This window comes from Clytia hemisphaerica, unplaced genomic scaffold, assembly GCF_902728285.1.
Source record: "Clytia hemisphaerica strain Z4C2 unplaced genomic scaffold, Clytia hemisphaerica genome assembly, whole genome shotgun sequence".
NCBI classification, from domain to species: domain Eukaryota; kingdom Metazoa; phylum Cnidaria; class Hydrozoa; order Leptothecata; family Clytiidae; genus Clytia; species Clytia hemisphaerica.
In genome coordinates, this window is record NW_027103829.1 from 654,822 (window position 1) to 670,593 (window position 15,772).

General features: G+C 35.2%; 1 protein-coding gene across 2 annotated transcripts in view; it reads left to right on the forward strand.

The window, feature by feature from the left end:
• Positions 1-15,772, forward strand: part of LOC136806799 (dynein axonemal heavy chain 8-like) — a 98,129-nt gene that overhangs the window by 27,396 nt on the left and 54,961 nt on the right. For both annotated transcript variants that reach the window (XR_010846612.1, XM_067063376.1), the window contains exons 21-35: positions 6,219-6,333; positions 6,651-6,832; positions 7,236-7,604; positions 7,941-8,045; positions 9,999-10,112; positions 10,317-10,379; positions 10,681-10,919; positions 11,302-11,542; positions 11,859-12,058; positions 12,520-12,673; positions 13,049-13,230; positions 13,587-13,776; positions 14,007-14,168; positions 14,659-14,883; positions 15,488-15,740. Coding sequence is in view for 1 of the 2 variants with exons in the window: in XM_067063376.1 (XP_066919477.1) it covers positions 6,219-6,333; positions 6,651-6,832; positions 7,236-7,604; positions 7,941-8,045; positions 9,999-10,112; positions 10,317-10,379; positions 10,681-10,919; positions 11,302-11,542; positions 11,859-12,058; positions 12,520-12,673; positions 13,049-13,230; positions 13,587-13,776; positions 14,007-14,168; positions 14,659-14,883; positions 15,488-15,740 (2,794 nt within the window). In the remaining variant the exon portion in view is untranslated. The remainder of the gene's footprint in view (positions 1-6,218; positions 6,334-6,650; positions 6,833-7,235; positions 7,605-7,940; positions 8,046-9,998; positions 10,113-10,316; positions 10,380-10,680; positions 10,920-11,301; positions 11,543-11,858; positions 12,059-12,519; positions 12,674-13,048; positions 13,231-13,586; positions 13,777-14,006; positions 14,169-14,658; positions 14,884-15,487; positions 15,741-15,772) is intronic.

The following is a 15,772-nucleotide window of genomic DNA, read 5'->3' on the forward strand; positions in this document are numbered from 1 at the left end:
AGATTAAGCAGTGGAGGCCTACATCATGCCCGTGTAGAAACTGCCGGACCTTTATTGACGGTATCGGCTTTTTGTAATCACCTTACAAATTGTAAAGTAGCGTTGACTTTTATTAGCCTTTATTGCTACCTGTTCGTCAACTTGAAATAAACTATTACATACATACATATCTTTAATCTTAATGAAATCATTCCAAATTATAAGTTACATGATTGCATGGAATTTTTTTATTTATCATGTGTGCATCATGTGTTTGGTTAGCCTTCAATCTCTACCATTCGTATAATCATTTGAAACAAATTCTCGACATTTTTACTAAGTAATAAATCTTGTTGGCAAATTTGTATTTCGTAAGGGAATTGTTTTGTAAAGTCAGGACGTGTCAGCGGTAATTCACAATCATCTATAGATGTAATGACCAATGTTCTAGGTTTCCAATAAAAATATACTCTATGCCCTATATAATCTCTATGAGTAAAACGAGTCACTATATCAATAGTATACGATTCTTCTTTGGATGTTTGTGATTTTTCTGGAATTTCAAGAGAGAGACCAATTTTTTTGAATAAAAGCTCCAATAATGGTGGGAGTCTAAATGGAGATCTAATATAAAGTTTACATCCTTCATTTTTTTCCCACAGTTCTTTTAGTAGTTTTGCTAATTGTAGATAACCATCAATGTCTATTCCAGGGCTTTCGCAATTATGGTTGTAAGTCCCATGACCATATATAAAAGAAGGAATTATACCCTCGCTGACGCTGACAATGTTTAAAAATAAATTAATTTTTCGATCTTTCATAGTTGAAGGAAACTGGAAATTTGTAAGCAAAGTTTCCTTATTGTATTGAAAGCGATTGAAATTTGGATTTAAAATCAAATCACGGATTGTTTTCATGCTGTGAGACTGCGAATAAAAGTTATTGTTAACAATATCATCTTTTGCAACAATAACAAATCTGTGTATGGGTAACCAGGATAGTTCTGGAACTTCCAATGTGTCTGACAAGAGCATGCAAAATAATGCAATGATGACAGAGCAAGGTCCATTTGTTGGAATATGTTTAAATTGGTCATGTGCTAAATTGGACGGCACCATTCTAAAAAATAAAGTAACTTCCTTCTCTTCAGAAATTGTGTTACATTTTTCTTTCATGTCCAAGGCAAAGTCTTCCACATCTGTAATCGTGTGTCCTCCCTTCATGGTTCTTAACACAGTTTCTAAAGTGCTTTCAAATTGTGCATAATTGGGGACTTCGCTAAAAGATTTCATCTGTGGGTTATAAATTCTAGCTTGAAAGCATGAGTTTTTTAGTACCTGTTTCACCATTTGAAGCGTATTCCTGAATTCATTACCTACATTTCTAAATTTCATCCAACCTAAAGGACTAAGAGCAATTTCTCCGTATTCGATGAAATTCATGTCAAAAAATATGGAAATTCTTGTCTTTTCCATACAAGTGATTGTTTCAAAATTCACAGCATCAGTGAAAAACATATTTACAATTGTATGAGCTAGCACCAATACAAACAGCTTCATTTTTAACACCAGTTTGTTAACACCAGAAAAATTATTGTCTTATCTGAACGATCAACACAACTGAGCTCAAATAAAGCTCTTTTTAAAAATGAGATGCATTCATCGAAAAGATTATCGATTTTCCCTCTTCCATCTGCTTTATAGCAATTAATTATACTCGATCTTAGTCCTTTTTAACGAATTATTGTTAAAAATTATATGGTTAGCCTTGTGGCCGGAATTACTAATTTTGCATTAATTGCCAAACATTCTATTTTTGGTACAGAGGTATCTATGAAGCCTCCTGATTGATTTCAGACATACAATCATTTCTGACATTATGGAACAGAAAGTTATAAATCTTAAAAGGTAGACCGTTGGAGCAGGTTGGAGCAAAAAATCGGGTTTTTCGACTACTTTCTAGTTCTAGAGAAAGATCCTTCAATGAAGTAAAATAACTATACCGCTAAAATAAGGAACCTTCAAAGTACCACTGTACTAAAGATTAAGTTTTCAGCACTAAAGAAGAAAAATTTCATTTTTTCCTCTTAATTTTTCATCCTCATCTTCTAAGAATTTTTCAATTATTTATTTTAAAGATTATAGTGCTTAGAATTACATCAGCCCGGGGTCCACTTAAAGCATTTTTATAGACTGGATGGCGCGATTAAGTGGTCTGGTGTCACAGGAAAAAAGTACTCTTCAGTACATATTTCCCGGAAATAAGTACTCCCCAGTTCATATTTCGAGTCTGTTAAATTGCGCGCCTTCGCTCCCTGCGCGCCTTAATCTTTTTTGCGCGCCTTTGCGCGCCTTCTAATTTTTGGCGCGCTCTAATTTTTGTGCGCCTTATAATTTTGTCTTGAAAAGTTTTCTCCAAATTATTGGAAATAATGTGCTAAATTTTCATTTAAAAAATTTAAACGAAATTGCAATAATGGTTGGGTATGCAGGAACAAGAGGATACTATGTATGAAAATCGGTTTTGTACCGGTAGAATACTACATAGGAGATTATTTTGACCATTCAGAGTATTTAAAAGGAGCTAAATAGTTCCGAGTAATTTGTGTTATTTTTTCGACTAGCCATTTTGATTTTTGATTTTGTAAAATGTCATAAGAAGAAATCTTTTGATTCAGACTTAGTCAGAGTTAGGATTTTATTATTTGTTCAAATTCGATTCTTCAATTTACAATTTTGATATGCAAAACTGCATGCACCATTATTTATTATCTATAAGCGCGACAAAATTTAAATAATTGAAAATATTTTAACCCTTTGTGCGCCAGGGCTCTTTTTTGGGTGCTTTTTTGGTAAAATGAGCTAGGTCAAATTTAAACGTCTTTATTTCCTGAACCAGAAGGAATTAGAGGTTGGTTTATAGCTCGTTGGATAGCTGAGAGTCTTCTCTTTTTTTGGGGACCTGACGGCAATTTACCCGGTGGTGCGGCTTCAAATCACTCCTGTTTCAATTTTATTTGCTAGAGGACAGAATCTAGTATACCTAAGCAAATTCTTTGAATTTTCGTTCACTGGTTGACCAAATATGGCATAAAAACGGTCAAAATCTCAAAAAAGTGAGTTTCTGGAAAACTTTGGCATTTTTTTTACTTCAATGGCCAAAATCTCTCCCAAAAGACCAAATTTGCAACTTTTTTGTGGTGATTTTGAAAGTGCATTTCATTTCATTTCCATCAACTTAGGCTAAAAATGAAGATTTCAAATCGAAAATGGGGCTGGCACGAAAGGCTTCGCCCTCCTGCTCCTGCATCCACAACCATTATTGTAATTTCGTTTGAATTCTTTAAATTAAAATTTAGCACATTATTTCCAATAATTTGGAACCAATAAATTTACCCCCAAAGATGTGTCCAATTTTTTCCATTCAAATAACCAAGAAAAAGCATTGTGTCTGGTTCTTTGCATTCGCAACGGGTTTGCAACAAATTATACAGGCATTTAGAAACTTTTCAAGACACTTGTTAAATCAGAAACGCCTAAAAAATTATAAGACGCGCAAAAATTAGAAGGTGCGCAATTTAACACTCTCATATTTTCTAGGACAAATGTACCCCCGGGAGTACATTTTTCCTAGGAAATTGTCACCCCCTCCAGGAAAAAAGTACTCCCCATAGATACTATGCTGGAAAGTCAATTTTCCATAAGTATTTTGAACTATCAGCCAGTTTTTATCTGTAGTCCGTCCATCAATTTTGAATTCGAACGAAGTTTCAGAACTATGGTCGAGAAAGAATTGATTACAAAAGTTTTTTGAGAAACTTAATCTGATCTCAGTATGTCAGTTATACCTTCAATCTTATTTACTTAAGCCTTTTTTATTTTTTCAGGAAGCTTAGAAATCAGGTAGAAATTTGGTTTGAGAAGAAAACTTGACCCTTTACCCCGAGTTTGGCCTAACTTATTTAGCTTTAAAACAAGCCTCTTTTGTGTTTCAAGTCTTCTTAAGGGTGTAAAAATGAATCCTAAAAAACTTTTACAATCGAAAGAGTCGATATTTTACGCGAATGACCCAAAATGTACAAATGTAGGACTTTTGTTTTAAACAGTGTTTCGATTGTTTTCACTCGGTCAAACTTTCATTCAAACAAAATAATTGCTTCTTTCTAAGGATGTACAGTTTTTCTTTGAATTAAGGTATTTTTTTACAATCAAGGTCGTAATATTTGAGATAAAAAAAGGAAAATTCCCAGTAAATCTTATAGCCACAAACGATTTGGAAGCGCTCTAACTTAGAGTTTTAACGCACGACATAAAATTCAAAATGTTCAAGAATAGTACAATATGGTTCAGAATATAGTCTGGAAGTCTATGAGCCCTTCCCAAATTGAAATACTCGATTACGGAAAACGTAATATCAATCTGGATTTAATTATATTTTTGGACCTACCTCGGAGGTCCTATAAATTAACCCATGTCCGTTCGTTCGTTCGTCCGTCCGTCTGTTACCAGCTTTTCTCAAGATTGGCTCATTAGTTTTTTCTGATTTTTGGCACAATGATGCGAAATGGCAATGCCCAAAATGTGACGGAGCCCGATTTTACAAACATTTTTTTCCGGCCGAAAATGCCGGAAATATGCCGGAAAAACTGGCTTTTTGGCATTTTCTCGAGATTTTATCATTAGTTTTTTCTGATTTTCTGCTCAAAGATGCGTATTAACAATGCCCAAAACATGGCCAAGTCCGATTTCTGAGAAAAAAATTTTTCCGGCCGAAAATCGCCGTTTTTCTGGATTTTCATTGGACTCTTTCCTAAAAATTAGTTGTTTTTTCATTCAAAAACATTATTAATAGCAATGCCCACCATCAAGGATGTTTCAATTTTCTATAACATTGATTTTTGAAGCCGGAACTATTCAAAAATCGCCGGAACAACCTATTTTCGCCGGAAAAACAGTGTTTCTTGAATTTCTGAAGCTGTATTTTATATTTTTTTTTGAAATTTTGCACACTGATGCAAAATGACAATACCTAAAATGTGACTGAGCCCGATTTTCGGAACACATTTTTTTCCGGCCGGAAATATGCCGGAAAAACCGGTTTTTTGACATTTTCTCGAATTTACATCCCTTGTTTTTTCTGATTTTTTTTTGCAGAAAGATGCGTATTCGCAATGCTGCAAACATGACCGAGTTCGATTTTTGAGAACAAAATTTTTCCGGCCAAAAATGCCGGAAATTTCCGTTTTTGCAGATTTTCCTTGGATTTTTTCGTTTTATGTCTTTGTTTTTTTCAAACAAAAACATTATTTATAAGAATGTCCAAGATTAAGCATGGTTCAATTTTCAATGAAACTGATTTTGGTACAGGAACTTTCTAAAAATCGTGTTTTTCTTGTATTATTCTGCATTTTCATACTATTGTTGTCATTTTTCAATTGTCTTATTACATCAATCTTCAGGTAGGTCCATTCAGAATGTAGCTTGTTCAACTTCAAGTAGCTTTTTTGTTATTTGGATTTTAAAGGTTTTATTTTTACATAAGTGTTCCCGTTTCATATCAGACACATATTTCATACCAGGACAGTGTCCAGCTATTGTTATATTATGCTTATATAAGCATAATCCAATGTGAAAAAGCTTGTAAATTAAAATTCATGAGTAAGCAAACGTTATCACTCTTATTTAAAAACAAAACCTTTAAACATTTTTTTTCAAAACGGCGACCACGTCAAATGCTGCTAGTCTACCTCACTGGACTCGGCATCATAAAAAATTATCAAAAAGCAAAGCTCGGCCAAAAGTAGACTCTAGTCTAGAATTGCATTGGATGAAAAATGCAAAAAAATTAGTGTACATTAAAAGCGATTGGATTTAAATATAGCTTTTTCTAAATTAATGCCAATTTTCTTCGTTAAGAATAAGACTAATGTAGATTTTGGTACTTAAAGTATGAAGCCTTTATGAAGGTCTTTTTTGGGTACCAAAAACTACACAAGTCTCATTCGTAACCACGTAAACAGCTCTGAGATATCATCGAGCATCTTTGGCACTTTGACCCTCGTTTTCGGTGCTTGGCGGGTCCAACCAAAATATTTCCAAGTTTACCCGTAAGGATAGTTGAACCCGACTGGGAATGCGCCACATCAGAGGTTTAGTGTGAGTGGATTTGCGAATCCGCCAGATAATAGCTGATAATAGCAGTACTTATCAATAAATTTGGTATTCTTTCCTTATTTTTAGACCATCCAACCATCAATCGATGACATTCAACATGCTTTAAATAAAGGCTATCAAAGTATTCTGGAGGTTTGCCGTAGTGTCAAAGAATGGAACCAACTGAAAACTGAACAAACCGGTATGTAATTTTGAATATAAGCAGTTGCCGCTGTTTTTTGTTCGTCAAGATCTAGTTACCCTGTTAACGGCGAATTTTACCATCCATCATGTAGTAAAGTTCTTAAACATGCCTACTTACCAAACTTTTTCATTTCCTATCCAATGGTTTTATTCTGGTACCAAAATCTTTTATACTCAACAACTAAACTTGGCCGTCTCAAATCAAGAATGAAACATTTAATTTTTAGAATCTCCTTTTTCCTATGATCAAAAAGTAGTTTTTAGATGTACAAACTTGATTTTGCACAAAATGTTGTTTCTTATTTTTTTAAACAGGGTCGTTTATTCCAAAAACGAAAAACTACTACAAATACATTGCCGACCATAAAGACGTTACTAAGCTAACAGTCATGCTTACGTCAGCAATAAGTGCAACCAAGGTGGACACCAACAAATGTTTGGAGATTTTCGATCAATTCATGTTTTTGTGGAAGAGTGATCGGGACGAAGTCATTCAGGTAAACCTCGATATTTCCAAGTTTAATCGGTCTTTTTAAACTATGTTTACTTCCGTGTTTACCATTACTTATAGTCATTGAAGTGAAAGATAATCTAACTTTCGCCCCCCCCCCCCGGGTACTAACCTTGCCAACAAACGGGAGTGTTCCGTTGAGGTCCGATAAATAGACCCTACGTGGGACTCTAATTTTACCAAAATTTATGAAAAAGTGACCTTGAAAGGGACTTAAATTTCCAATTTTTTCTCAAATTTTTTTCGCCTTTCTTGGTGGTCTATAAATGTACTTATCCTACAGTTACGGTACTTGAAGATATATTTGGGCAATCATGAATAGGTAGGCGTTTTTTCTTTTTTTCACATCAGTACCAGAAAGGATAAAAAATATGATTGATTTCTTTCAGGAATTTCTTGCATCTGATCCAATTCTCTCAGAATTCCAAGCGGAAATAATCAAATATATGGATCTTGAGCAACAAATCACAGACCTGCAAGATTCTTTTAAAGTTGGACACAAAGCTTTGCAACTTAACTCTGCTCCCATTAAACTCGCTCTCCAAGTTGAAGCACAGAATTGGAAGATGGCCATTGGTCGCTCATTGAATTTCAAATATAGAGATATTTTAGAAGATGTTGTATCATTCGTTGCCGATTATTCACGACGTCTGGCACATCCTATCAAGGATTTAGATGATGTTCGATTCGTTATGGCCGCTTTATCAGATATTCGACAGAATGAGATTCGAATTGACATGTCTATTTTACCAATTGAGGTGTGCTGGCTTTCTTTTGTTGGCTTTATTTAACTTATTTAGGAAAACAGAGTGTCTCTTTGATTCGAACCAAGCCAAGGACTATAATTTTTCTCGTTCCTTCAGTTAGTAATGCCATATAAACTCCATATCTAGAAATTTCCTAAAACTCGAACAAATTTAACAGTTCCCCGTACGTGTTCGAGATTGAGAGACTCAACTCTGTTTAAAAAAATTGCGATCTTCAGTACATTTATTATGAGAACTCGCGTCACCTTTTATTCTTATTAAACTCAACTAGGTTTACTCCTCAGAAACTGTTTTATATGATAATAGCCTTTATCTTATATTTTATAGGAAGCATACAGCATGTTGAATCGATACGGTGTTCAGTACAATCGAGAAGAATCAGAGAAAGTCGATTCACTTCGTTACTCAGTACAAAAGCTTTTCTCTCAATCTGTAAGTAGTTCTCTGCTATTGTTTTTGATTCTCAAGTCGGTTTTTTGTATTCGGGTGATTAAGATTAATATACAGAGTGGATGAATAAGTTGAATGAATACAGCAAGGTTTCATACTTTATTCCCTCTTTTTGATTGTATTAAACGACTTCTGAGTTCATGGTTCCGTGGATTTTCCGAAAAAAATGGGTAATAGGACTCGTGCATTACTACAATCAGCGCTGAAATATGTTGGCAATTTTGGGTATTTTAACGTTTTTAAGGATTTAAAGGTTGGGCGAGAATTGCAGTTTTAGTACTTCCACTTTGCTTCATTGGATTTTTCGATTTGGGAGGGGTTGTGGCTTCCAGGCTATATTCTCAGCCTTATTGGAACATTTTTGAGCTTTTAAGCTGGGTGTCCACTGGAAAAAATAAGTTCATTGCAAATTTGTTTGTCGCAAAAAATATATCCAGACAGATGTCTGGAATTAAAAACCTATTTTTAATTTCGCCTAGCGAAAGTATTACGATAGCCTTTCGCGGTGTTGGTGTCATCGGAAAAAAAATTAGAAAACGAAAGTACTTGATACGGTGGACGAACTCACTAAATTTAATTTACAAATTACACGCTCGTATAACCACGGACAATTTTCGCGGGTTTTCTTTGGATTATGTCATATATCTTTGTGTCTTTAGCTTCACAGTTTTGATTTTTTCTTTATTTTCTTATAAGCATATACTTTATAAGATTCAAACCAATAACTCTTGATAGACGGTGATATAACTTTCGGTAATTAGTTCTTCAAGGTAAACAAGGGATGGCGCACAAAATAAGCATATTTATTTTTTATAAGCATATACTTTATAAGAATCAAATCAATAACTCTTGATAGACGGTGATATACCTTTCGGTTATTAGTTCTTACAAAGTAAACAAAGGACGGTGCACAATATGAGCATATTTATTTTTTTTACAAGCGTATACTTTATAAGAATCAAATCAATAACTCTTGATTGATAGACGGTGATATAGCTTTCGGTAATTAGTTCTTACAAAGTAAACAAGGGATGGCGCACAATATGAGCATATTTATTTTTCTTATAAGCATATACTTTATAAGAATCAAATCAATAACTCTTGATAGACGGTGATATACCTTTCGGTTATTAGTGCTTACAAAGTATGCAAGGGATGGCGCACAATATGAGCATATTTATTTTTCTTATAAGCATATACTTTATAAGAATCAAATCAATAACCCTTGATAGACGGTGACATACCTTTCGGTAATTAGTTCTTACAAAATAAACAAGCGATGGCGTGCAATATGAGCATATTTATCTTTTATAAGCATATACTTTATAAGAGTTCTTAAAAATTAAACAACAATTGTTTTTAAATTGGTCTTATTTTCTTAGCGATTTTAAGCCTCGTTGTTCTGATAAAATTATTTCATCAAGGCTCGATGTAAAGTAGATTTCAGATTAGCTTCAATCTCTACCTCTTGTTTTTCTCATGCAGTTCAAATTCTAGGTGAAATTTTCGACTTCAAGTCGTCTTGTTTTATTTGCGATAGGGCGAAAAAAAAATAAGCGATAAAAAATGAAAACGTTTTCATTCTACATCGTTTGTTATTTTTTATTTCGTCGTAAAAAAGAACAATAGATTTTTGATTCCAGACATATGTCTGGGTTTATTTTTCGCGACAGGTATTTGTCACAAACTTATTTTTTTTCAGTGGACACCCAGCTTTAGATCCTGAGATCCTAAGGTCCCAAGTCTTAAAGTTTTGAGGGAATTCCCCTTTTGTGCCAAATATTTCGGCGCCGATTGTAGATAAAAAAGATCAGATATAAACCAAAAGTACAAAAAGTAAGCATATTGATGATAAAAACCTTCATCTTGTGTTTTGGTTTCTCTTACCAAATCGATTCCTCCAGGTTCATTTCTTAAATCTTTCTCTTCCTGCAGTCTTCTGTACAAACTGAACTGGTGAAGATCCAGCCCAACTTTAAAGGTGGTTTGCTAGACGCAGTGGAAGTGTTTCACGTCGATTCAAACAATTACACTGATGAGTATGAATCGGTAAGCGTATGATAACTCCAACATTTCTTTTTGTGTGAACGATGCTCTTTGATCGCTTACCATTTCTGTGATACCGATAGGTAACATTTTTTTCCAAAACGCACAACTGGTCAAAGTTAGTTACCTCGTATCTGTTACTGGATCCTTCGAACATAACTAAATTTAAGTATTAACCCCCCTAAAATATTGATTGCTTTATCTTAGACTGGTCCAATGGTCGCAGGAATCAGTCCTCAAGAAGCCAGTGATCGATTGTCACTCTTTCAGGTATAACTTGCTCTTATTAGACATTTTGATAATAGGTCGTTAGCTATTTAGAATCAGAATGAGTAAAAAGTAAAAATTGTTTGGGCTCCTCTAAGTTTTATTTAACCCTTGCTGGACCTTAAAGTTTTATCAAGTGCATAAAAAGCTATTTGAGTTTGCCAAAACAATTTATTTGGGAAATCAATTAAAGGATTTATCTTAAAAGATCTTCCCAACAGCGGCTGCTGCTCCACCGATAACCGGAAAAACTCTCAATTCTTTTAATCCTTTAATCATGTAAAGAATCTTACTGTAATTCCAGACAAGGTTTGATGAACTGTGGAGACGATTCCAAACATATTCAGGCGGTGAAGAACTGTTTGGTTTGCCAGTTACCGAGTATCCTGATCTTGCTCGAATCAAGAAGGAATTAGGTCTGTTGCAGAAGCTGTATGGATTGTACAACGCTGTCATTGATGGTGTTAATGGTTATTATGATATTCTTTGGCACGATGTTGATATTGAGAAAATCAACAGCGAGTTGATTGATTTCCAAAACAGGCAAGTTGGCCGAATAGGCTTTTTTAACATTATTTTGACTACCTACGGCCAAGCTAATGTCATTTTGTTATAGCTAGGGCGTTCGAAAGTTACAATGCATGTTTACAAGACCTGTAACTTTAGAACGCTTTGGTGATAACCCATTTTTGAAAAATAACGATTTAAAGGCATATACGTATACGTTCCACGTTGTGAATAGGTCTTCGCTTATCCTCGGTATTGGCACTTGATGAAAAAAATTGTCTTCCCCTCTTGGCTTTTGATCTTGTAGGTCATGCTACAAAATTTCTAGGCAACCGTTTTATGGACGATCCAATCATTTGAAATTTTTGTATCCGTATCCGTATACGTTATAGTTTAACCCTTTCCCGCTCTTGTTTAGATGTCGTCGATTGCCAAAAGCATTGAAAGAATGGGACGCCTACAACGAACTCAAACAGAAGATTGACGACTTTAACGAATGTTGTCCCTTGTTGGAAATGATGGCAAACAAAGCTATGAAACAACGTCATTGGGATCGAATGGAAACTCTAACTGGCCACCATTTTGATATTTACAATGAGAATTTCTGTTTGAGAAACATCATGGAAGCACCTCTTTTGAAACATAAAGAAGATATTGAGGTAAGAAAAGTCCTTTAATCTTCTCCAGCTCGATTCGTTTCATGAGCGTAAAATAAGATTCTAATATTCGTGTTTAGTAATAAGTTAAACCCTTAGGTTTAAACGGTAGGTACTTTTTAAAGATAAAAATCAGAATCTTGTATACACAACTAGTGGCGCTTGCTTTAAGTTCATGGCCCATTCGTCTAGTGACGATTCTAATGGAGCCTATAACGTTTTCCTTAAAACAAATTTGGTCTTTACGAGTTCGCATTTTTTTACTGTCACCTTTACCTGAATCTTACCTCATCTCACTTAAAATCTAATCTTGTTTCAGGATATTTGCATCTCAGCTGTCAAGGAGAAAGACATCGAAGCGAAACTTGCGCAAGTGGTCACTGATTGGAAAGCACAATCTCTTTCTTTCGCTCCTTTCAAAGCACGTGGTGAATTACTTCTGAAAGGTGCAGAAACTTCAGAAATTGTTGGCTTTCTGGAAGACAGTCTTATGGTTCTCGGTTCCCTTATGAGTAACAGGTAATATTATCTATCTTAGCTAGTAAAATAAAAGTATTAAGTTTATTACTCTCTTTTAGCTGAAAACCATAATACACCATAATGGAATTTCACCATAATGTAGCTAGATTGCTGATGAATGTTGAAGAGAAAAGAAACACTATTGCATGTCTTCATGCTCTGTATTGTGTAGCGATCTCTGACTTAGGTTAAGACCTATTCCCATTTTTGGGAAGGTGTATGTCTTGTCTTGTCTTGTCATGCTCTGTATTGAGATATGCCTTGTGCTTTCTGATGACAATAGTGAAAAAAAACCTTCTCGAGTATTTTGGTTGGCTTCCTTTTTTTCAGGCCGTTAGAATAATCTGATCTTACTCAAAAGCTCTTTCTTCCAACTTTTGACGATAAAACTACTGTCTTCAAAAGCTTACCTTTAATTTAAAGTCGTATCTATTTTTCTATAAAAATGATTTGGTTTTCAGGTACAATGCACCTTTCAAGAAGGACATCCAATCGTGGGTTCAAAAACTTTCCAACACTTCCGACATTATTGAAAACTGGATGATTGTACAGAATCTGTGGGTTTATTTGGAAGCTGTCTTTGTTGGTGGTGACATTGCCAAACAATTGCCAAAGGTACGGATACTTAGAATTAATACATACGATGTTTGACTTCCACGTTTTGGAAATTAGAAGGCCTCTTGTGAAATTTTAGTGCTTTTTGAAGATCTCTTGTGAAATTTTAATCAAGGGAATACAGCGTTGTCTAATCTTATCATGATTACCCATAGAAATCTTTTGCACCAATAAAACAGGGGATAAGTTGAAAATACGTCACATTTCTAATACAGTGGAGTCCCTTTATCCCGAACCTCTATAACTAACACCTCCATAACTCGAAATTTTCTTAACTCAAACACATTTGTGTTCCCCGTGCGTGTTCGAGTTATAGAGATTACACTATATAAGATATATATATGCATACTTCTTTATTTTGAATTAACCTTCCAGGAAGCGAAACGTTTCCAGAACATTGACAAATCATGGGTGAAAATCATGACACGTGCTCACGAAACACCAAATGTTGTCCAGTGTTGTGTTGGTGACGAAACGATGGGTCAATTACTACCTCATCTCCTCGAACAACTTGAAGTCTGTCAAAAATCGTTGACCGGTTATTTGGAAAAGAAAAGGTAAGATTTATTCGACTCCTGATTTTAAGTAGTCTAGCATGCTAGACTACTAATTCAGACACGGGCAAAACAAGCAAAAACTAACGGAAGGGACAAAGTTTATAGTTTACAAATTAATATCATCCCGTTATACGGTTTTTGTATTATTACAAAGCAACAATATTATTGTATTGCATATATTATAAACGACTCCAGTATAGATTCTGAGTGCTTTCATTTCACTACGAATCAGCTCAAATCAGAGAATATATATCTCCCCCGTTCTCTAAAGTTTCTCCCGCCCTTTATCTTTGAGGTAAACACACAGAATGACATTGCATTTAAGAGTCACTATTTTCACCATATTTTCCATTTAGGTTGTTGTTTCCACGTTTCTTTTTCATTTCGGATCCTGCATTGTTGGAGATCCTTGGCCAAGCCTCAGATTCTCACACCATCCAAGCACATTTGTTGGGTATTTTTGATAACACCAAGAATGTCGGTTTCCACGAACAAGACTACGATCGTATGATTTCCATTATTTCAAGCGAAGGTGAAACCGTCCCGGTGAGAATTCTTATTAAAATGGCCTTTCTTTCTTGACTTTCTTGCTCGTTTTTCTTTAGCTTTGCTGTTCCTTTTTATGGCGCTGAGCTTTGGCACGACGATTTGTTTTTCCCATATTTTTCCATAATATTTGGTATTCTGTTATTATCATGAACAGAAATAATCATAAAGTTTTAAATTTACCTTTCGTAAAATTATGATTTTTACAATTTGTATGTTTCTTCTACTAGCTTGAAAAACCGATCCAAGCGAAAGGCAATGTGGAGATGTGGTTATTGGACTTGTTGAATGGTGCTCAGCATTCGTTACACGTCGTCATCCGTGATGCTGCGATTTCGATCAAAGATCCCTCTTTTGAAATGATGAATTTCTTCAATACTTTCCCATCTCAGGTTTGTCAATTGCTTTTATCTGAAAACGACCTTGTACCCCCTACAATCATGGTCGAAATATATTGAGATTTCAGTGTATTTTAAAGTTTTTCAGAATTTAAAGTTCGGGCGAGAATTGTTATTTTAGCACTTCCACTTTCTTCCATTGACTATTTCGATTTTGGAAGGGTTCGGTGGCTTCTAGGCTATATTCTAAGTCTTCTTGCAGCAAATTTAAGCCTTTAAATCCTGAGATCCTAAGGTCGTGAGTTAAAACTCTACTTTCAACTGTAGTTTAACGCGCTTCAAAATCGTTTGTGGCGTGTAAAATTTCGCAGGGAAATCCCCTTTGTCTCAAATATTTTGTCCATGATTGCAGGATAAACTTCCAGAAATCCCCCAGTTAAAAACTGTATTCCCGCTTTCGTAAAATTCAAAACGAATCTACTCGAATCCTAATCCTCAAGATTGTCAGATTGTCTCTTTGTATTACACCTTACATCTATTTTAGGTCGGTTTGCTTGGAATCCAAATGATCTGGACCCGAGACGCCGAAGAGGCCCTGGTAGCCGCCAAGAATGACAAATCAGTAATGAAGAAGACAAATCAATACTTCTTGGATATGTTGAACGCATTGATTGATGTCACCATTAAAGATCTAACCAAGATGGAACGTACCAAATATGAAACTTTGGTTACCATTCATGTCCATCAACGTGATATTTTCGATGATCTGGTAAGATGGTTCAATTCTCAACTTCAGCTGAGCTACAATCTGACAATGTCTGTGTGTCTGTCTGTCTGTCTGTCACAAAAACTTTAGGGCAGCCTGGAGACGTCAAAAATGCTTGGATTTGGCTCAGATTTGGCACACTTGTTCCTTGGGTGAATATCTGGGGGTGTTTTTTTCATTTTTTGAAAATTTTGATTTTTGGGGCCTGGTGACGATTTTTTTCGCCAAAACGAGGCTAAAACTTTGGGGCAGCCTGGAGACTACAAAAATGGTCGGATTTGGCTTAAATTTTGCGCACTTGTTCCTTGGGTGAATATCTGGGGGTCTACAATTGGTTCTATGAATAATTTGAAGCCACTGAAGTTGAGCCTAGTGCGTTGTGCACGTTCGACTATTTCATCATTTTGTTTTCGAATATGAATAACATCGGTTGTTTGTGAAATTAACCTAGTTAGCCTAAAACTAACCCAGATTGACTACCTACCAAATGCGAAAGCCCCACAGTTTCTAAAATGCCAGTACCTATATTTTTTTAAGCAAATACGTTTTGACCAATTTCTATCGATTGTGTCAACAAGATATAATTCTATAATATCTTACTTTTTAGACTCGAATGCACATTCGTACACCAGAAGATTTCGAATGGCTCAAACAATCTCGATTCTACTTCAAAGAAGACACAGACGAATGTCTGGTTCAAATTACTGATGTTGAATTTCATTACCAGAATGAATTCCTTGGTTGTACGGATCGTTTGGTCATCACACCCCTTACAGATCGTTGTTATATCACCATTGCACAAGCTCTTGGCATGTCTATGGGTGCTGCACCCGCTGGCCCTGCAGGAACTGGAAAAACTGGTAAGCACTAAATTAACAATGTAATTAACACT